At 45.4% G+C, this 21,032-nt stretch overlaps 1 protein-coding gene across 4 annotated transcripts in view; it reads left to right on the top strand.

Moving 5' to 3' along the window:
- Nfyc (nuclear transcription factor Y subunit gamma) overlaps positions 1-19,215 on the top strand; it is a 71,592-nt gene extending 52,377 nt beyond the window's left edge. For all 4 annotated transcript variants that reach the window (XM_051171584.1, XM_051171587.1, XM_051171585.1 and 1 more), the window contains 6 exons: positions 2,150-2,245; positions 7,156-7,329; positions 10,702-10,860; positions 14,716-14,823; positions 17,335-17,394; positions 18,404-19,215. In XM_051171584.1, coding sequence (XP_051027541.1) covers positions 2,150-2,245; positions 7,156-7,329; positions 10,702-10,860; positions 14,716-14,823; positions 17,335-17,394; positions 18,404-18,523 — 717 coding nt within the window. In that variant the 3' untranslated portion in view covers positions 18,524-19,215. The remainder of the gene's footprint in view (positions 1-2,149; positions 2,246-7,155; positions 7,330-10,701; positions 10,861-14,715; positions 14,824-17,334; positions 17,395-18,403) is intronic.
- Positions 19,216-21,032: the final 1,817 nt, after the last annotated feature.

Below are 21,032 nucleotides of genomic sequence, written 5' to 3'. Positions count from 1 at the left end.
GAAAGTGAAGACCCTAGAGAAAACTGTCTAATGTATGATGTCAAAGCAGTGCCACCTTCAGTGGTGACCACTGCTGTTGCCTCTGCTGTAGGGCGTGCTGTTAACTTCCTGGGTGTATGCGCTCATCAAAATCCAAACAGCTTAAATTTCCAGATTTCACTGAAATGAGTATAACTTGGTAAAATATTAAGGGAGGCACAGTAAGCCAGGTGGTGGCGCATGCCTTTAATCCCAGCACTCAGGAGGCAGAGGCAGGAGGATCTCTGAGTTTTAGACCAGCCTGGTCTACAGAGTGAGTTTCAGGTCAGCCAGGGCTACACAGAGAAATTCTGTCTCAAAACAAAACAAAACACCAAACAAAAATTTTAAAGGGAAGGCACAGTAAAATGGGTATAGTATATACTTGAAATCTTAACACTTGGAAGGTAGAGGCAGGACGTTCCAGAGTACAAGGTCGTCCTTGGCTATATAGCAAGTTCAAGGCTAACCTGGACTATGAGAAGGGTAAAAAAAAAAAAAAGATCTATTTAAAGTATATTTATATTAACAGAAGACTCCAGAAAAATTTTGCCTGTGTATATGTGTGGAGGCATTGTTTATTTTTCTCCTTCATTCTATCCATGGATGAGCTGTTTAGTTAGCTTGAATAGGTGACATTGTCAAGAATGCGATACTATTGTACGCATCCTGGATGAGTTCTGGCAGATTTTAAGATATGCATTGCTTTAGTTAGGGTTTATTATCGGGCTGGGAGTTGGCAAGAAGGGTGGATTGGAGGCTTGCATTTCAGTGGCTTGGGGCCATGACAGATACCAGGGAAGAAAAAAACAGGAATTTTCCATCCTTCCTGTTTGGTCTCATGGGTCCCCTTTGCTTAAGATGTGGGTTATAGAGGTTGATGACTGTTTTTATGAGTTTGTTTGCTTTTCTTTGTTATGTTATAGTGAAGGATTTCAAACATCAAGTTTGTAGTGAGTACCTGTATATTTTCTTCCCAAGTTCTGTCATTAAATTTTTACTCTATGGGGGCTGGAGAGATGGCTCAGTGGATAAGAGCACTGTCTGCTCTTCCAGGGGTCCTGAGTTCAATCCCCAGCAACCACATGGAGGCTGTAATGTGATCTAATGCGCACTGTATACATAATAAATCTTTAAAAAAAATTTTTTTTTTTTTTACTCTAACAAGTTCCAGGATAGCCGGGGCCACACAGAGGAACCCTGTCTTGAAAAATAAAACAAATTTATTGCACCCCTTACTTCATTCAGCTATCAAGTAGTTAATCTTTAAATACATTTCATGGTTTACTTTCCTCTATATACTTAAAGTTTATCACTCACTTGAGCTTAGTGTTTTTTCTTTTACCTTGACACTTTCAATAAGATACTCAGATCTTACCCCCAAGAAGCGTCTGTTTTTATTAATTCAAGGGAAGAGGACCAGCAGACTTGAAGAGAGAGCCCACCTGAGCAAGCTGTAACATTCTTGTCAGCTGACTCCTATGTTCTCTACCTACCTATAGTCAATTCAGGCTTGATCATCCAGGCCCAAGTTCAGATTTAAACTATGCATTAAGCAGTATCATTTTGCATTCTAAATTAAAATCCATAGCTAACATATAAAGATTAAGTAGCTTGATTATAAGTGCCTATAAAAAAATTGTGTGTAGGTCCTTGAGAAGGTCAACAAGTGACTGATGGGCTGACCCTGCTGACCACAGAATGCCAATTGAGATTGCTGGCTCTGTCCTGAGTTAGTTAGAGGATGGTACTTTGACAGTTTTACGGAGGATTTTGACACCAGAACAAGCAGAAAAGTGAGTCGGGCTCAGATATCCCACCCTACAGCACAAGATACCTGTATCTTTTTCATTGATTTCTGTCCAACAAGTCTGATAGAAGTTTAGCTGTTCTTATTTTTAGCTCTGGATACACCTAGGGATATTTAGTGCAGCCTAAAAATGATCTCCTTAGGCTGTGGAATATCTCAGTTTAGAACATATGCCTAGCTTATATAAGACCATAGGCTTAATCCCAGATATTGGGGGCTGGGGGGCCGGGGAGGTTACCCTATCTTACTTGAAGAATAACAAAGCCAAAAGAACTAGATTCTTCCTAGGCCAGTTTTTTACTCTGTTTTTCTTTGTTACAGAGGAATGATATTGCTATGGCAATTACAAAATTTGATCAGTTCGACTTTCTCATCGATATTGTTCCAAGAGATGAACTGAAACCTCCAAAGCGCCAGGTGAGCAGGGAGGGCGTGCCCAGTGCTGCCTGCAGGGCCCGGGCAAAGTGCTGTCCAGGGCTCCTTCCACCCACTGGAGGCATTTGCTGTTCCTGTCGCTTCTCTCCAGTCCATCCTCAACATCTCCTTCTCATTGATGGGTACTTTTAACTCAGTGCCTCTGGAGTGGCGTTGCATTGAAAACAAAGTGAATGTTAAAGCCTAGTCACAGACAGTGGGATGAAGCTATTTCAGGATTTCTTGATCTAAAATAAATCTTTCTCAGCTAGTCAGACTTGAGATTCTAAGAAACAGCTTCTCTTGTGCGTAGTGATGGGATTGGAGCATGTGGCCTTGCTTGTCTTGCTCTGTGCTATCTCTGTAGTGTGCTGGCTCTGCCCTTCCTCCACCGAGTCAGAGCCTATGATACCATGACCCCAGGAATCAATAACATTTAAAGCTCCTCAGATGCTTTAGTGGCCAGCTGAGTTTTAGAACCACTGTTTACATTTTTCTCTCCATTACAAGAACAGAGTATCTGCCCTCACTTCTTTCTGCCTGTTCACCTCCAAAGATCACACCAATTGCTTGGTTCAGCATTTGGGTGCATACAACTCTTAATTGTGATTGTGGTAGACCCCTGTCTTATAGAACTAATTGTTTCACTCACACAGTTTGCATGGAAAGTAGTGGCAGAGCCTCGTAGAAGCAAAGCCATACCATGTCCTGCTTGTTTTTATTTTATTCAACAAATTATTTTGTAATATGCTGTCTGGAGTCATTTAATGACAACCATTCTCCCCATGCTGACCTGTACTAGTAATCAGTCAGAAAGTGTGTTGGAGAAGTGGACATTCTATTTGACACTAATTCTGACCCTGCATGACAGTTTTGGGGTTACCAAGCCCTGGGTCACCTCTATATGGGAGCAGGGTGTTCCTCAGTGAAGCTCTTTATTTTGGGGGGCAGTCTTTGCTACTGTAAACATCCTTGACTGGAAGCTGTAAGGTGTTGAGAGGAGCTTTCAGTCGGATGTTTACAGCGGCAGGCTGCCACAGTCGTCCCCGGCTGCGCTCATCGGCTTTGAGACATTCAGGTTTGTGCTCATGAACAGGACTCCTTTTCTTGGGGTGATTCCTTTCTCTCTGAGAAGTCACAAGAACTCAGACTGCTTCTGTTCCTTTGTAGCTAATAACACCATGAGTTTGCTTTCCTTGTTGGAGTTTTGCTCCCATGTGTCCACCAGGAGCCACCTTTAAAAACAAGGTGGTAAGATCTGTGACGTGATCAGGCCTTGCACTTACTGTAGGAACTTATTGTTCACTGTGGGCTGCCTGCTGAATAGACTGACTAAAGAGAAGGAAGGGTGTGGTCTTACACCAGTGGGTCTCAGCCTTCCTAATACTGCAGCCCTTTAACACAGTTCTTCATGTTGTGGTGGCCCCCGGCCAAACAATTCTGTTGCTACTTCAGAACTGTACTTTTGCTGCTGTAGGGAATCATGAATATGTGGTTTCCATTAGTTTTAGATGAAAGCATTTTTAAAGATTTATTTATTTATTATGTATACAATATTCTGTCTGCATGTGTGCCTGACCACCAGAAGAGGCCACCACAGATCTCGTTATAGATGGTTGTGAGCCACCATATGGTTGCTGGGAACTGAACTTAGGACCTCTGGAAAAGCAGGCAGTGCTCTTAACCTCTGAGCCAGGTGAAAGGATCCTTGAACTCCCCCAAAGGCTCGCAACCTACAATTTGAGAGCCACTGTCCTACCTTTCTCCAAAATTGTGTGTCTTTCTGGCTCTCTTGGGGTATTAGACTTAAAGTGCTCTGATTCACACACCCCCCCCCCCTTTTTTTTTTTCTTTGCTTTGGTTTGGGTTTTTGCAACAGGGTCTCATTGTGTATCCCCGGGTAGACTGAAACTCTAGACCAGCCTATTCTGGAACTCAGAGAGAGCTGCCTGTCTCTGCTTCCCGAGTGCTGTGCTTCTACGATGCTTGGTCCAGCTCCCTTTAAAGAATATCCAGCAGGAGCACTCCTTAGGCTGCGTGGGTTTAGTTCTTTGTAGGTGTTTGAGCTATTGATTGGCACCCTATTCAGGACAGCTGCTGCCTAGCGTTTAAAGGTTGAGATTGCAGAAAGCAGGCCTGAAATTCTAAGATAGCATTTTTTAATTCTCTATAGACAACGAAGTTTTCCCAAGCTCCAAATTGGCTGGCACCTCCTGAAGTCCTTTAAAAGTGCCTACTCTCCAGAACACACCCTGTGAAGAAGGCAGCAGGTCACTCTGCTATTAAAGCAAATGTATTTTTTTCCCAATCTGGAGCTGGCTGCTCATCAGTGTAGTGACGACCCTGTGACGTGATGCTATTTGTTCACCTGCATTGTTTTTTAGTCTCCACCTTGGAGAAGGCAACTGTTAATATTGAGCAAATACCTGCTTCTGTATCATCCATGGACTATTCCATACCTGGAAAAGGGAAATACTAAATTGTGAGTTTATGGTTCTGACTTCTCAGAGATGATTTGGAATCTTTATTTCTCTTTTTTCCATGGAAGTAAGTAGACTGTGTGCAAGTAGAAGGTAGTTGAGGGCTGACTTCTTCCCCACTAGGCTAAGCTATGAGTTGAAAGTTCCTGCTCATTGAAATGTCATTACCGTGTCACCCATTTCTTTAAATCAAGCATTATCATTCCCTTGCTGGTTGGCCTTCATTTTCAGAATGAGTCTTCATAAAGTGGAAGAACTTACTTGTACCTCCTTCCATCACAGCGGTCTGAAAGCTGCCGAGCCTTGTCCTGACAACAGTGTCCTAGAAACTGTCTGGTTTGTTATTCCTGAGAGGGTGCAGTAGGAAGCATAGGAGAGGCGACCTGCCTGCCTGATAGCTTTTGTTAAAGCTGACTTTTGTGTTCTGGCAGAGGCATTTAAAGAATTTGCTTTTTGTCTTATTAAAAAAATGTTCAGTGCTTGTTAACTCTAACCATGGACACCTGGAGCTGTCACAGGTCAGAGGCAGGAAGTGCCAGTGTCTCTGCTGCCTCCTCAGCTGCTCTGCTGCTCAGTCCTTAGTGCTTTCACAGCCAAGAGCTTTTCTGTGTTAGGTCTGGTCTTCCTATTTATAAAATAGGAAGGGAGACCTCAGTGAGAGCAAAATAGATATTGAACTTATTTCCACAGCTTTGGAAAGAGTAGTTGGCCTCAGTTTTCTGGTGTAAAGGGGTATTGCTATGGCATTTGCTTAAAATGGGAAAAAAAAAACTGAAGTTGAAATGGACCTAGTTTACAATATTCTGGAAATTGAGACTAGGTGAAAATAAAAGGGATTCTCCTGCCCTCCTTTTGCCTCTGCATAATCATGCTGAGAACTGAAACTATTTAGGTTTGAAGCACAGAATACAATAACCCAGAAGGCCAGCTTACGGTTAAAGACTTGCTTATATAGCAAGAATATTAGCAGTAGTTTCCTGGTCTGGGTGGCTGACCATTAGGGAACCTTGCTATGTAGTGATTCCTGTGTCTCAGAGACTAGCTGTCCATGATTCCAATGACAGTATTAGCAGGCAAACACAAAAGCACTCAGGCCAGTACTACAAGGAGAGCTTTTCCCGTGTGCATGGTCACAGGATCTGAGGAGAACTATGGAGAGCTTAGGCACTGTGTCTAGAGTTAGCTTAATAGCTGTTGCGTTCAGAAGAATTTGTCCCACAGTTGGTATGCATTCAGAAAAGTACTTTTCTGTCTCTAGCTTTCTGCTTGTCTAAGTTAAGACTCATCACTGAGGCAGCATTTACCAGTACCTGTGTGGGAATACCAGGGATGGTAGCAAGCAAGGGACGGGCAGTATTTGCCCTCATAGGACTTATATTGGAGCAGAACTGGCAGTTAGTTGCCATGCAGGTACAAAATCTTGCAATGAGGACAGTGCCATGAGGTACACTTTGGAGAACATTAGGCAGTTAGGTCTCAGTTTAGAAGTGTCTCCTTTCTGAGACCTGACAGGCTTAGCTCTGTGTTAGGAAGTGAATAAAATTAGCTAATATTTTTACTCAGCCCATGTAGCCAAATGCTTCTGTTGTCTTAGACAGGGACACCATGTGTCACAGGTCACTTGGAATGAGATGCCGATCTCTGTGGGTGGTCAGGGGCCCACCAACCCCTGGGCTGTAACCATGTTGTAGTGTGTGTAAACATCCTACACTCTCAGCTGTGAGCTCAAAGTGGCTGGGAGAGGGTTGTTTACTCCTTCTGCCATGGAAAACGTCAGCTGAAGAACAATCTCTTCACCCAGCAGATGGACAGAATACTGCCTCCCTAGTCAGCCAAGGCAGCACCCCAGCGGAGAGCTATCATCAGGCCCCCTGGGTTGTACTTCTGTGGCTAAGTGCAACTAGACTCAAATGTGATGCTGGGGATACACACGTCTGTGGTGAGCACAGAGTTTTCAGTGTGCTGTGGAAAGCTGGCTCTGGAATTCTAACCCAGAAAAGGCCATTTCCCCTCTCCTTAATAAGTCCATCCTGGAATGGGGGGATGCTGTCTTTTATGGGACTCCATTGCTAGCAGGTAGCATGGTTCTTCCATCACAGGCCTTGTCAGAATCTACTGACAAGTGCTGCTGGTGCGTGGTTGTTGGTTACGGTAATTATTTGCCTGTTTGCAACTCATCACACAATGGATGATTACTCAGTGTTTCAGAAAGTTGGCTGTATGTTCTGTGAAGCTTATAGAAGCTGTTATTTTTAGTTTGATTTAGCACAACTGGTCTCCTCAAATTCCACTTTTCCTTTGACTGCAAATGTGGAGAGCTCAGCATTCGGCAGGCAACTGCACATAGCCTGTTTGGAGGAAGAGTGGAAATTCACTGTGACGGTTGCTGAGTCGGTTTTTTTCCCCTTACCTGCCTCTCCTTCCACCCGACAGGAGGAGGTGCGCCAGTCTGTGACTCCTGCGGAGCCTGTCCAGTACTACTTCACGCTGGCTCAGCAGCCCACTGCTGTCCAGGTCCAGGGGCAGCAGCAAGGCCAGCAGACCACCAGTTCCACGACCACCATCCAGCCTGGCCAGATCATCATTGCCCAGCCTCAGCAGGGTCAGGTCTGTGAGTGCCGAGGGTACCTGCCCAGCAACACAGTGCTCTTAGGTTTGGGTGGGGAAGGTGTGACCAGTGCAGAGAGGGGACATCATTTCTTTAAAGAGTGCTGCACTTGATGTCTGGAAACCTAAGCTTCTCCTCCATTGAATCACAGAAGCAAAATTATCACCCTGTTTCCCTCATAGGTCAGATGAGGAAAGTGCAGTAGACAAGATGCTCTCCAGGATCCCTTTGAGCTCATACATTTTAGAAGGAAAAATAAATTCTCTAATGCCCCCATGAGCAGTAGTAGGGTATCTGTATAAGGTCTTTCCAGTGGACTCCACACCTACTGTTTGTCTAAACCAGGACTGGAGTTTGTACTCTTAAAGGGGAGAGCAGTATGATTGCCAGCTTGCATACCTCTCCTTTCTGGCAGTTCTCTGTCCTACTGTATTTGTGTCAGGTGACCTTCTCTTTTGACAATAGTAATCAGAGGATTTTTTTCTCTCCCCCATAGTACTGTTGAGAGCAGTACCATCCGTTGGGAGTCATGAGAGGCTGCAGAGGACTCAGTACTGAGCTCTGAATCCAAATTCTGTCAGTCATTACTTTATTTATTCATCAGTGAGCATCCTCTGTGAGTAAAGTCTTACGTTAGGTATTGGGGACATAAGCATGGATAAAACAATCCTGATTTCCAAGAAATTCACAGTAGTCTTAGTTGGGGATACAAATATTTTTAAAGATTATACCACCACAGGGATGAGTAAGACTAAGACAGACTTAGAATTATATACAGAGTGTTATAAAAAATGAGAGGAATTGGTGGAAGACAAGGTGGTTAGAGGCTCCTGAAGAGAATAATGTAGCGTTTAGAGGGATCGCTGGAAGTGTTAATACAGTGGGTGTTGCTATTCAAAGGACCAGCATAGTCAGAGGCTTAGAGATGAGAAATAGCTGGACATGGTGGCATACACATAAAATCCCAGCACTCTGGACATGGGGTTAGAAGAGTTAGGAGTTAGAGACCAGACTCAGCTACTTGAGACCCTGTCTCAACAAGTAAAGCAAGCACACAGACAAAAAGTGAAAAACAGCAAAGGAAGTGGTGTGAGAATTTAATTAGCATGGAAGATATTTAGGCATGTCCAGGAAACACATCCTGGAGAGTCTTGTATATTCTAGTAAAGAGCTAAATTTGCCTAGAAGAAAAACACTGGGGTGGGATGGGTTTAAATATTAATTTTGACTTTAGGGTTTATTCCTTGCTCATTTATTTATACATAAAATAGAATTATATTGAGTGCTTTCTGTCAGACACTGCTAGGCAGATATAGCCCAGTCCTTGCCTCAGGCGGTCGCTGCACCCTGACGCCTCAGGGACTATCTTTGGCTCATTGTTTGTGCCTCTGCAGTGAGAGAGCTTTACCTGCCAAAGGCCTGGTACCTTTACTGAGTGAGCTTAAAGAGAGGGTTCCAAGGGATAGCCCTGATTGGCGATTATCCCAAGAAGCCCATGGCTGCTCTACTTACAGCAGGGCACACCATAGGTGATTTGGCAGCTGACATGCTAACACAAGCCCTTATTTTCCTAAAATGATTTAGAAATACCTTAGAAATCCTCTCAAAAATTGGGTTGATGGAATACAATGATGAATTGGCAGCATGCTTTTTTTTTTTTTTTTTTTTTTTTTTTTTTTTGGTCAGCAAAAATCTCTGTCTTCCTTCCAACCAAGACCTGCTGGGCTTGGAGCTGAGAAAGCTTGTGAGGTTGGTGAAGTTGAAGGTGGTCCCTTCCAGCTGTTGTTTTGCTGTCCGGCTGCTTCAGGGTATCCAGGGGCTGGGTCATACCTCTTTGGACCCATAGTGAATGGATAGTAAAGACTGTGCAGGTATCTTTCCTAAGATAGAATATACAGTATAGCAAAGTTGGAAGGAACGGTGGTGAAGTGAATTCAGTGTTTTCTGTTTCTAGTTGGGAACTTCTTTTTTCTGGGGATGTGGGATAGGTGGGTGGAACATCGTGCTAGACAGATAGAAGAGATGTTTGCTGTTGTCCTAGCCCACCAAGGAGACTTTTACTAAGACTGCTGTCTCTCCTCTTCCAGTTCAGAGTAATTTTTCCTTACCTAGTAATCTCTTAAATATCTTCTGTAGTTCCTAGCTACCAACCCCTTGCCCCATAGTTTTAGTTAGCACGTTGTTATGTCTGGGTCACCTGTGTAGTTGAGAGTTAACATCAGAATGGCAGACAGCATCATTTGAAGCCCATGATTCTTTGAGATTCCCCGTATCATCTGATTGACAGGATTCTTAGCTCAGAGCAGGGCAAATCATGTCTAATGTGTAGTTGTTCCACCTATCTCTTACCACTCCCACTACCTAATAAGTCGGATACACTGGGTTTATTTCTCTCTGTAAAAATCCTATTAAAGGAGCTGGGTAGTAGTGGCAGCACTTTAATCCCAGCACTTGGGAGGCAGAGGCAGGTGGATCTGGTCTACAGAGTGAATTCCAGGACACCTATACAGAGAAACCCTGTCTTGAATGCCCCTCCCCCAAGAAAAACCAAAAAAAAAACCAAAAAAAAAAAAAAAAAAAAACCAAAAAGCACATTTAGGGCTAAGGTCTTGAGATTCAGAGTTGGCTTCATAGTGACAAACTGTTAAGTGCAAGTCATGGTCATAAGGCAGAAGTTTCTTACACCTGAGCTCTTCCTTCTCTGCTGTTGAAGCTCTTGATTTACTGAGTACTGTTGAACGAGGGCAGCATCTGGTGTCCTTACTCTCTTCTGTGGTGAGCTATGTTATGTTCCATAGCAACTGCCGGGCTTAGGTGGCCAAGGCTCACTCTGCTGCTTGACGGTGAAAGCCTATGCGTACTAGGCCTGGCCTTAGAGATGAGCCTGTGTGCTTTATTTGCCTTTCAGTGTTTTTCATGTCTATGATGTAGTCTAGGACCCTAAGTATAATGCACTCGTGTAGGCTCCACTCTGTTTTACAGTGCTCTCCAGACTCACCTGCTCCTAATGTGACATGGGTCTGTTTGTATCAGTTGTTCTGGTTGCTTTGATTTTGTTTGTTTGTTTGTTTTGTTTTGTTTTCCTATGTTGTATGTACCTTGCCATCACAGAAGGACTATGGAGTTGCAGCAATTGAAGCCCGGGCATTTAAGTTTAGATTTAGGTAGCTATTCTGCACTTCAACCTGAAACTTGCTTTGGCTTTCTTGTTTCTATTTCAGACTTGACTCTAGCTGTGTTGTATATCCACTGGGCTGCGTGTTAAGAGGGTGACAAATGTAGGCATTAATGGAGTGTGTGTATACTCCCATTGTACTTCTGCAGGCTCTCAGCCAGAGCTCAAGCAGTTCTCTCTTGACTCTTCCTTCTAGACTACACCCGTGACCATGCAAGTTGGAGAAGGTCAGCAGGTACAGATTGTGCAGGCCCAACCTCAGGGTCAAGCCCAGCAGGCCCAGAGCAGCACTGGACAGACCATGCAGGTGATGCAGCAGATCATCACCAACACGGGAGAGATCCAACAGATCCCGGTAAGCCTGGCCCCGCTAGCCCCAGCTGCATGGATCTTTTCAGCTCATGGTGTCAGTATTTCCATTACACACCCAGCTTTGTTCAGTGTTTCGTTTCCGCTCCGCTTCAGTCCAGGTTTTGCCTCACCCCTGGTGTAGTTCTTCTCTGTTCCCCTCCTGTACCTACACAGAGAAATCGTGGTAGCTATATCTCATGCCTATCGCTGTTGTTATTATTGGCGGGGGTGGGGGTTGCTTTTTTGCTATTTTGAGACATGGTTTCTCTGTGTAGCCTTAGCTGTCTTGGAACTCACACTTTAGACCAAGCTGACCTAGAACTCACAGAGATCTGCTTGCCTCTGCCTCCCCAGTGCTGGGATTAAAGGCGAGCGCCACCATTGCCCTGCTTGTTATTATTGTTGTTGTTGTTAGTAGCAGTGTTGCTATTACTGCATTTATTTGCGTGTGCATGGGTAAGTATGCTGCTTTGTGTGTGTTTGGAAATTGGGACAGCTGTGTGTCATGAGGTTTTTCAAGGACTTTCATCTGTACAAGTGGTTCAGGGTTTTAGCTGAAAGCTTCAGTATGTATTTGGCAGGGAACTTGGGCACCACAACTTTTTCTTCCACCATGTGGGTCCTAGGGATAAAACTCAGGCCATCAGGCTTGGCAGCAGGAGCCACTTCACCACCCCCAGACCTGTCTTTTGATTAGCAGAGAGTAAGAGAGAGGTATGTAGGGAAGGCCATACGTAACACCTGCTGCACATTCATGAGTCAGTTCCCAGGGGAGCCTGCAGCAACGCTTATTTTTGACCTTCATTTAACTCACCCATTCCTTTACTGTAGACTGCAGCTTCTTGCTTGCCTTGAGGGATTTCACTCCTTAGGTTTTTTGTTTTTGTTTGTTTTAACCTGTATTTGTTTGTTTTTAATTCGTATACATACGGATGCTCTGTTTGAATATATGTCTGTACACCATGTCCATGCAGTTGTACCTGGTGCCTGTGGAAGCCAGAAGAAGGCATATTGGAACTAGCGTTAGAGACGGTTGTGAGCTGTTGTGTTGGTACTGGAAATTGAACCTATGTCCTCTGGAAGAGCAGCTGAACCATTCTAGCCCTCTGTCCTTTCATTTAAAAACACAAACACACACACACACACACACACACACACACACACACACACGGAAAACACTGTCTAAGCACTAGCAAAGACTCTGCATTGATCATTTTGCGATCAGAATGGGAAGGAGTGGAATAGTCCCTTATGAAATGTAGGCTGATAGGAACCCACTTGGACTTGCTTTGCCACTTCTTCTCTGAAAGAAAGCCCAAAGAGCACCCTTTCTTCAGCTTAGGAACTTTTCTTAAGTTGTAAAGTAACAGACCAAGCAAAACCTTAGGAAACTAAAGTTTGTAAGTACATCTCTCCTCTCCCTCTTCTGTCTCTCATACACAGACATACTAGTAATTCCAGATACCTGCCTTCTACCTTGTATCATTGTTTCAGCCACCAGTTCTAAGACCTTCCTCCTAAATGGCTCTCTTTTTTTGTATGAATGTTTTGTATGAACCAAAATAAGGTCACATAAACCAGAGTTCCCATCTTGGAGTAGGGACTTTACCCCTCTGTGGAACAAAGTATTGGTTAGAAGATTTGGTACAGAGCTCAGTACTTGATTTTCGCTGCTGTCAGACGCCTTCTAAGAAGAAGTTGACATTTCCAGACTCTTGAGGCCACTCAGCAGTTCTGTAATAGTGGTGACTTTCAAAGCAGAACCTTTACTTCCCTCAGGAAAGCTAAAGAAGAGGCTTGCTGAGGAACTTGGGCAGCAAAGCCACGAGGAGCGGTCGAGCTGCTGTGTCGCAGAGGACCGAGGCACAGAGCAACTCTAGTCTAGGTTTCTCAAGCCTAAGAACAAAGCAGATCACCTGGCAGCCCTAGTTGTTGCAGTGTCATCTCCTGCTAGAAGGTCGTGACCACCTGTGATTGTTAGGAGCCTTACCTACACCTGGAACAAGGCATTAATTTTTCACCCTAGGATTCTTGGCTCGCCTTCTAGATTTCCAAACCACTTTCATCCACAGAAGTGGCTTGATGTCAACAGGAAACAGCAATATAGATTTGGTAAGGAATTCAAGCACAACTTCCCAACAGTTCCTATTGGCTCTGGAAGGAAGTGATGCAGGTCACAGTACACTTCTGTATTTCTATTGAATCGGACGTTCAACAGATTTAAGTGCTGTGACTCCCCTATCTTGCCTCAAGCAGATAACTTTGGAATTGTTCGCCAAGAACTTGAGTTCTGGGCTAGGGGTGCAGCACTATTAGTAGAGTGCTGGCCAGGCGTGCCTGAAGCCCTTGGTTCGATCCTTCCCTCTGTACAAACTGCATGCTCTTAATCCCAGCACTTGGGAGGTAGAGGCAGGAAGATTAGTGTTCAGTGTTGGCTAGTAGTGAGTTCAGAGTCAGCCTGTGGTGCATGGTGTGTGTGTGTGTGTGTGTGTGTGTGTGTGTGTGTGTGTGTGTGTGTGTTTTGTTTAAAGGAACTTCTGTTTTTCTTGATGCTTCAAATCCTTTGAGGCCAGCATTTCAGAGAAGCATTTGGTATAGCACTGCATGTAGGGCACAACTTTATCCTGTCAGCATTTTCCTCATGGAAGTTAGATTCCTGCAATGAAGTTAGCTTTTGAAAGCCAGGAAGAAGCTTGTGCCAGTACAATGGTGTGATGCTGTATGCCTGAGGAAGTTCTTCCTTGCAAAAGAAGCGAGCTGACAGCTAGGAGCGTGCTTTCTGGCTTGTGCTTGTGCTCCCAGGAACTAACTGCCTTTCTTTCCTTTTTTGTTTGTGTTTTTGTTTGTTTGTTTATTGTTGTTGGTTTTTTTTTTTTTTTTCTTTTTTGAGACAGAGCTCCTCTGTGTAGCCTTGGCTGTCCTGGACTCACTTTGTAGACAGGCTGGCCTCGAACTCACAGTGATCCACCTGCCTCTGCCTCCGAGTGCTGGGATTAAAGGTGTGCGCCACCACGCCCGGCTACTCCCAGGAACTTTCAACCCCAGAGTTATGGGCTTGCACAGCCACTAACCTCAGCTACCCTTTATCTCTGTGGAGCCACAGGTCTCAGTAACTATCTCATTCCTCCCTTCAGCCCCAGCTCAAAGCGACAGCATGTTCACGGCACAATGGAACTCTAAGAGCCTGAGTTAAGGCTTTCAGCACACAATTAAACACAGGCTGCTGTGCTGCCAGTTACCTGAGGCATCATTGTGAGCATAAAGAACTCCAAGGATTTTGTACAGAATCCCATGGAGGGGTTTTCTGTGAGAGTTTTATTGACCCTGCTTCCACTGGGGAGGATTTGGCCAGAAGCTAATGCTGAACATCAAGAATCTTCAAGGTCCACAGATCCCCCGTCATGTGCCCACACCCACACCATTGGTCCTGGATCTTGGGGACAGGGATAGTAAAGCAGGCCAGGCTTTTTCTCCAAGATGTGCTGAATGGCTCAGATTGACGGCCATCTGTTTTGGGCTTCTAGCAAACCTTGGAACTGTTGACAGTGTCTAAAGATGATGGGAGAAGCCTACACTTAAAGCTCAGTCATTCTGAAGTATCGGGCAGTCTAAGGAAAGCCTCAGATAAGCTCTGGTCAAATAGCCAACTGCCAGCAGATGATGAGTGTGTGGCCGTGTTAGGGTGTGTTCTTTTTTGTATGTTTTTCTTGTTCTGGCCTCTGTTTAAAAGGACTTTTTCAGGGTAGATTTCTTCGAGGGACTTGGAGGGCATGGGCAGTCCCTAACTCTAGTCATAGGAAGTATGTGTATTTGAGATTGTGCTCAGTCCCCTATGGTTTCTATCTCTGTCCTGTCCTAGGTGCAGCTGAATGCCGGCCAGCTGCAGTATATCCGCTTAGCCCAGCCTGTATCAGGCACCCAAGTCGTGCAGGGGCAGATCCAGACACTTGCCACCAACGCCCAACAGGTATGTACACACCAGAGGCAAGGATCAGTGGCTGCCACCTTGTAGGAAAGAGAGTGCCCGACACAGAACCCTCATCACCTCATCCTTCAGCAAGAACCATTTATCCCAAACCTTTATCTGTGTGGCATCCAAGGGCAGATGGGATTGACTGGACAATTGGATTCAATGTTTCTTACCATTTTGCTCTTGAAGGGTGAAAGAACAAACAGAGAGGTCTCAAGAGTACCAGAAGAAGTGTGTACACTCAGGCTGGAGGAAGCCTAGTTGCCAGGCTATGTTCCCAATGGCAGTAGTGTCCTGGTATTCTTGAACCCTTGGAAAAGCCTACTTCTCTACCTCCATAGATAGCCTCAGCCAGAGAAACATGCCCCCCCAACACACACACACACACACACACACACACACACACACACACACACACACACACATTCTCCTTATAGTCTTTAAGGCTGAGTCCTAAGTGCCAAGGGGGTTACTCACCCCAGGCCTTGGGCCTGAGGGCCGTGGTCATCCTTTGCAGATCATGGGGGACAGTGGTGAAGGGGATGCATTGTTAATGGATCCTTTTGCCTCAGACCCAAAAAAAGCAGCAATCGTTTAAGAGCTGGACCCGTCTGCCCAGTTACATTTCTGGTGATGTATCTATTGACAGTGGTGACAGAGCTGAGTTACAGCAGGTCTCCAAAGATCTTATTTGAGCAAATGTAAGGAATGAGCCAAAAGTAAGATGTCTGAGCTCGGGACCATCTCTGGAATCATTAAAGGACCCTTTCCATCCCCACTACCTGCTTATGGGAACATAAATTTCTTGGGTTTCTTGTTAATGCCCATGAGCCCATCACCCTTTTTTTCTTTAAAAGCATATGAATTGGGGCTGGAGCGATGCCTCAGGTTAAGAGCACTGGCTGCTCTTCCAGAGGTCCTGAGTTCAATCCCCAGCAACCACATGGTGGTTCACAACCATTTATGTCCTCTAATGGCCTCTTCTGACATGCAGGTGTATGCGCAGATAAAACACTCATGTGCATAAAATAAATAAAAGCATATGAATTGAGTCGGTGTGGTGGTGCATGCCTTTAATCCCAGGCTGAGACAAGTGGATCTCTGTGAGTTTCGAGGCCAGCCTGGTCTACAGAGCAAGTCCAGGACAGCCAAGGATGCACAGTGAAACCTTGTCTGGAAAAACAACAAAAAAAGCATTTAAGATACTTGTGATCCAAGAAGCCTTTTATTGCATGGAAACAGAAGGAGGAAGTGAGAAGGGTTTGTGGTTCCTCAGAGACCAATCGGGGGAATAGAAACCAGAAAGTTGGAGAAGGGGAGGTTTAAAAAGTGGGTACTTTGAGGCCACTTAAAATTTCCATGATATAAATTTTACAACTTGGCACCTAGTAGGTGCTCAATGAATGTTTGTTGCATGCATGCTGGATAAAATACATGTGATTTAAAGGTAAATTAAACTTTTCAGCTGCTGTGAATAACAATTTTGCTGGCCACAAGGCACAGTTAGCCTTAATTGGTGAGAATTGTCATTTGTCTCAGGCTTATTTGTTTATCCTGCCGGCATTTATGCCAGAGGGACTTTCCACTAGAGAAGTGCATGGATTAACCAGAGCTGCTGTCCTCAAACATCTTAAGGACTTAAGGAAGGAAGACCTAGGATGAGGAGCAGTAAGAAGTAGCCCTTCACACCTGCTCCCCTCTTGGTCTTTACAGCGTCCTTGGTAGGCTCGCAGGAGCTGTTTGGACCTTTTAGGACGCATGAGAGGACAAGCTTTACCTCATAGATTGGCTCTGATTGTTCCAAAAGCTGGTCCAGAGGCTGCTGCAAATCACATGTTCCACAGACCTGAATGCACACACCCTGGTCTTCCCAGCTTGCCCAACTCTTCCCAGCCACTGTCGTTTTTATGCTGTAGCTCTGCTTGTCAGTATTAAGTCCTTCTGTAGGATGTGAAGTGTGTGGAGTAAATGTGGTTTTTTTTTTTTTTTGCCGCACACATCTCTCTTCCTTGGCCCAGAAGGTGCATACCGAGTGTCGGAAAAAAGTACTTCATGACTTGCTGTGAGAGCTTGTGAGGGCCAAGGCTGCTGCTCAGGGTGTTTCATATTGCAGTCAGATAATCTGGGTGATACAGGTTTGGTTTGGAGCCCACCTTCCAAGGACAAAAGGGACCACTCACCTCTTTGCCCTTTATTTTCCAATCTGCTTTCACTTGCTGAGAAATAAACTTAGGGCTTCTTTTCAAAGCCGTAACTTTAAAGCTGAGGAGCTGTGTTTTCTCATTGAGCCTCAGACCTTGAAGGAAGAGAGTGGTTCTGATGTGCCTTTGTAGGGCCAGGTCTTTGCTAGCCCTCAGTGCAAGGAGACTGGGAAGGACTCGCTGTACACCTGCTTGCTGTTATCCTTCGTTCTGAGCACTTGGTAGGCTTTGTGTTGTTCAATCTTCATGTGGTGGGCTAATAAAACCTGTAGCTAACATGCCTGATCTCTCCTTTTGTGTCCCACAGATCACACAGACAGAGGTCCAACAAGGGCAGCAGCAGTTCAGCCAGTTCACAGATGGACAGGTAGGGACCCAGCCTAAGCTGGGTAGGGTCCAGGGACGCAGACTGGATGGGTAGGGCTGTGGACAGAACGCTGTTACACAAGTAGAAGGCCTTTAGAGCTGCAGGCTGTGGATCCACAAACAAACAAACAAAAAGCCTTAAGCATTATGTAGCCCACACTGCCATCTCTCAGGTGAGTGAACTAAGCCCTGTGGGTGGGGCGTGCCTCTTCCAGGTTCACTCGCATATTCATACAGAGCCGGTGCTAGTCTGCAGGGTTTCTCTTTGTTCCTCTAGGACTGTTTCCTAAGCCAGTATACTTAATGTGTAGATTAGTTCAAATGAAGGAACATAGGACCTTTTAAGCACTCTTAGACCCCTAAGAAAGAGGGGCCTTCTCTGCTAGCCTGCTTTTCTCTCACAGCATGGTCCTAGGGTCCACTGAGGATGAGATAGGTGACATGTCCAAATTTATGTTTTATGCTGCCCAAAGAGAAAGGAGTTGGCCTCTGGCCCCTCTGGTCTCTACTAAGATGAGCGGTAGGCTCCTGGGCCAGAGCTCCTCTGGGGGTTTCTTTTAAGGACCCCAAGAAACAAGGAGGCTAGCCTGCCCTTCACTCTGACAGGCTTGGTTTTAGTAAAGGGTTAACTGAGCTTCCTTGCAGAACTCTTGGGGGAAAGGAGGTGGGAAAGTTCTGGTTTGCAAGGTGCTAGTACCCTGGTCAAGTGCTTGTAGTTGTCAGAGCAGAAAAGAGTGCTGCAAGTTTGAGCTAGCTAGAGAGCACAGAGACATGAACAACTCAGGCAATGCAGCTCCCCTGTCCAGTAAACTATCTCACATGGCAGTCTGATGTCTCCTGTGTCTGCTGCTGTTGTCTCCCTCCCACTACAAAGACTGCTACTCTATCCTGCTTTTCTCTGACAGTGGGTAGTAGTTAAGGTATCTGGGACCCCACCCAATTGGAATCCTACAGAGAGCTGCCTGCCTCTACCCTAGGAGTGACCTCACTCTTTTCTCTACCTCTTGCAGCAGCTGTACCAGATCCAGCAAGTCACCATGCCTGCAGGCCAGGAGCTCACCCAGCCCATGTTCATTCAGTCAGCCAGCCAGCCCTCCGATGGGCAGACTCCCCAAGTGACTGCAGACTGAGGGCCTGAGCTGGCAAGGCCAAGGACACCCAACACATGTTTGCCATAGAGACCCAGGCTATGGGGACATACCTTCCCTCACCAGAGGACCTGGGACTTCAGTGCCTCCTGCAGGCTAAGATACTGGTGCACTACTTTCCATGCCTGGGGACTGAGATTCTACAACAGAAAGATGCAATATTTTTTTTTCCATTTTTGTCTCCAAGGAATCATATTTCAGTATATCGAGCTGTGTGTCCAATTATATGAAACAAGAATATTAAATAACATATTTATGGCATTTTCTTGAAGTGTGTAGCTGAGGAAAATTCTCTGTGTGTTTCTGGCTTGGGCACTCAACCGCCAGTGCTAAGCAGCAGCCCGTGCTCCCCCTTCTAGGGGTGCGTAGGGTTTCCACTCTGCCAGTTCTGTCTTCAGAGCAAGTCAGACCCTTTCCCACCAGCGTTCCTCTCTGCCCCTTCCCTACAGCCAGCCCTCCGGATCCAGAAGCTGTGGAAACATTTCTTGCCCATGGGCCATGAACTCATTCCCCACTGAGAGCTGGTTTCCTCCCAGCCCTTCTCTCCAGGACCCAGGAGAGCTAGGACGTTGTGCATTGCTCTGCCCACTATTTTATTTTTTGAATACATTAAAGATTGTGCTCATCTCCATTGCTGCATGGACTTCCAACTGCATGAAATGCAATAAATCTTGTTTTAGGTATTTGAGAGTCTGTTTCTATGTCTGAGACATTATTGGGACCACTCACTTGGGATAGGCTTGGACGAGTTGATTTGTTTCCAGGTTGGATGCCAGGAAAGGTGGCCCACTTGTAAGGAGCAGGTATACAGAGCCAAGGGAACCCACACAGTGGCTTGCAACTGAGGTTCTTGACTTGTTTACAGATGAACTTCATCAGAGCACATTTCCTCTTCAGAATAGATGGACCACACTGTGTGGCATCATGGGGACTTCTCTCCTGGAGTACACTGGCTGCTCCTGCAAACAAGGACCTCAGGAAATCTCTGCAGTCTTCCCTGGCATGCAGTGGCTCTTGACACTGCCTGCTGTAATTCTCATTACCAAAGGCCTGCATCTGCCATGGAGGGCAGCCCAAGGCCCTTGTCACCTGTCACATGAAGCCTTCTATAACCAGCTTCTGCTTCCTGTCTATTGAAGCAGGTGCAACAGAAAAGAGAACCGTCTTTCTGATGGCTTTGCCTTTTTACAAGCGTAGTCACACCTGCTCTCACAGTGTAGGCAATTCCCTGGGCTCTGGGCTCAAAGGGTAACCTTGCACAAGTAAAGGGCTAGTTAGTACTAGACTCTTCCATCGGAGGCCTGCTATCCTTAGGATTTCCTTAACACAGATGGCTCGCTGGAAACCTGCGTGGTAGAGTATGCATTGGCATAGGAAAACCAGGAGAGACTCCTGGCTCACACTGGCTATTTTGCAGGTTCTGAGGCTATGTTACACTCAAGTCTGGCCAAACCGCCCTTGGATGGAGAATACTATTGTCCATGTTGACCATTTGCTCAAGTATACCTTACATGATTTTATAAAACAAACTAGGATTAAGAAGGTGACACACACCTTTAATTCCAGCACTTGGGAGGCAGAGGCAGGCGGATCACTGTGAGTTCAAGGCCATCCTGGTCTACAAAATGAGTCCAGGACAACCAAGACTACACAGAGAAACCCTGTCTCGAGAAAAGAAAAAATTGAATAGGAAATTGGGATCCTAAGAATAGGAATAGCTATCAAGAATAAGAATAGCTATCAAGGCCTACATAATTTTGAAATGATTTGCTGTGCTTTCTGGCCACCAAAGCAAAAAGCTAGGACCAAGTAAGGAAGTCATTAACAGTATAGGCAAGAAAAGTAAGTTTGGGGCTGGAGAGATGCCTCAGAGGTTAAGAGCATTGGCTCTTCCAGAGGTCCTGAGTTCAATTCCCAGCAACCACATGGTGGCTCACAACCATCTAGAATGAAATCTGATGCCCTCTTCTGGCCTGCAGGTGTACATGCAGGCAGAGCACTGTACACATAATAATAAATCTTTAGTAAAAACAGTTTTACAAAAGCAGTTTTAAGGTGTTGGGTAGGTACAGTTACCTTATCAGAAGATAAAGTAAGTGACCTCACCATTAACTCAGTAAGTAGGGTTAGGAAAGCCTCTGTGCTTCTAACTCCCAAATTACTCTCCTCCTGCCCTGGCCTCCCCCATTCATCAATCTTCATCCAGTTCTGTCTCAATAAAGGAAGCATCTTCTGGCCTTCCCATTTGGCCACACTCAGACCCTCCAGAGTGGGATGTCCCATCAGTGAACAGGTGGGGCGGGGGTGGTCTGGTCACAGTAACGGAGCAAACCAGTTCCTTGGTACCCTCTGTCTCATCTGCTGCTCTTCTACTCAATTTTGAATGTCCAATTACCACCTGCCTTAACTCAGACTACATTCTTGTTTTGTAAGTATTTCAATCGATCACTGTGATTGGCAAAAGCAGCTTCTGTGCACAGCGCGTTTCCTT

This window comes from Acomys russatus, chromosome 29 (assembly GCF_903995435.1).
Source record: "Acomys russatus chromosome 29, mAcoRus1.1, whole genome shotgun sequence".
NCBI lineage: Eukaryota > Metazoa > Chordata > Mammalia > Rodentia > Muridae > Acomys > Acomys russatus.
This window is presented reverse-complemented; position numbering and strand designations above follow the sequence as displayed.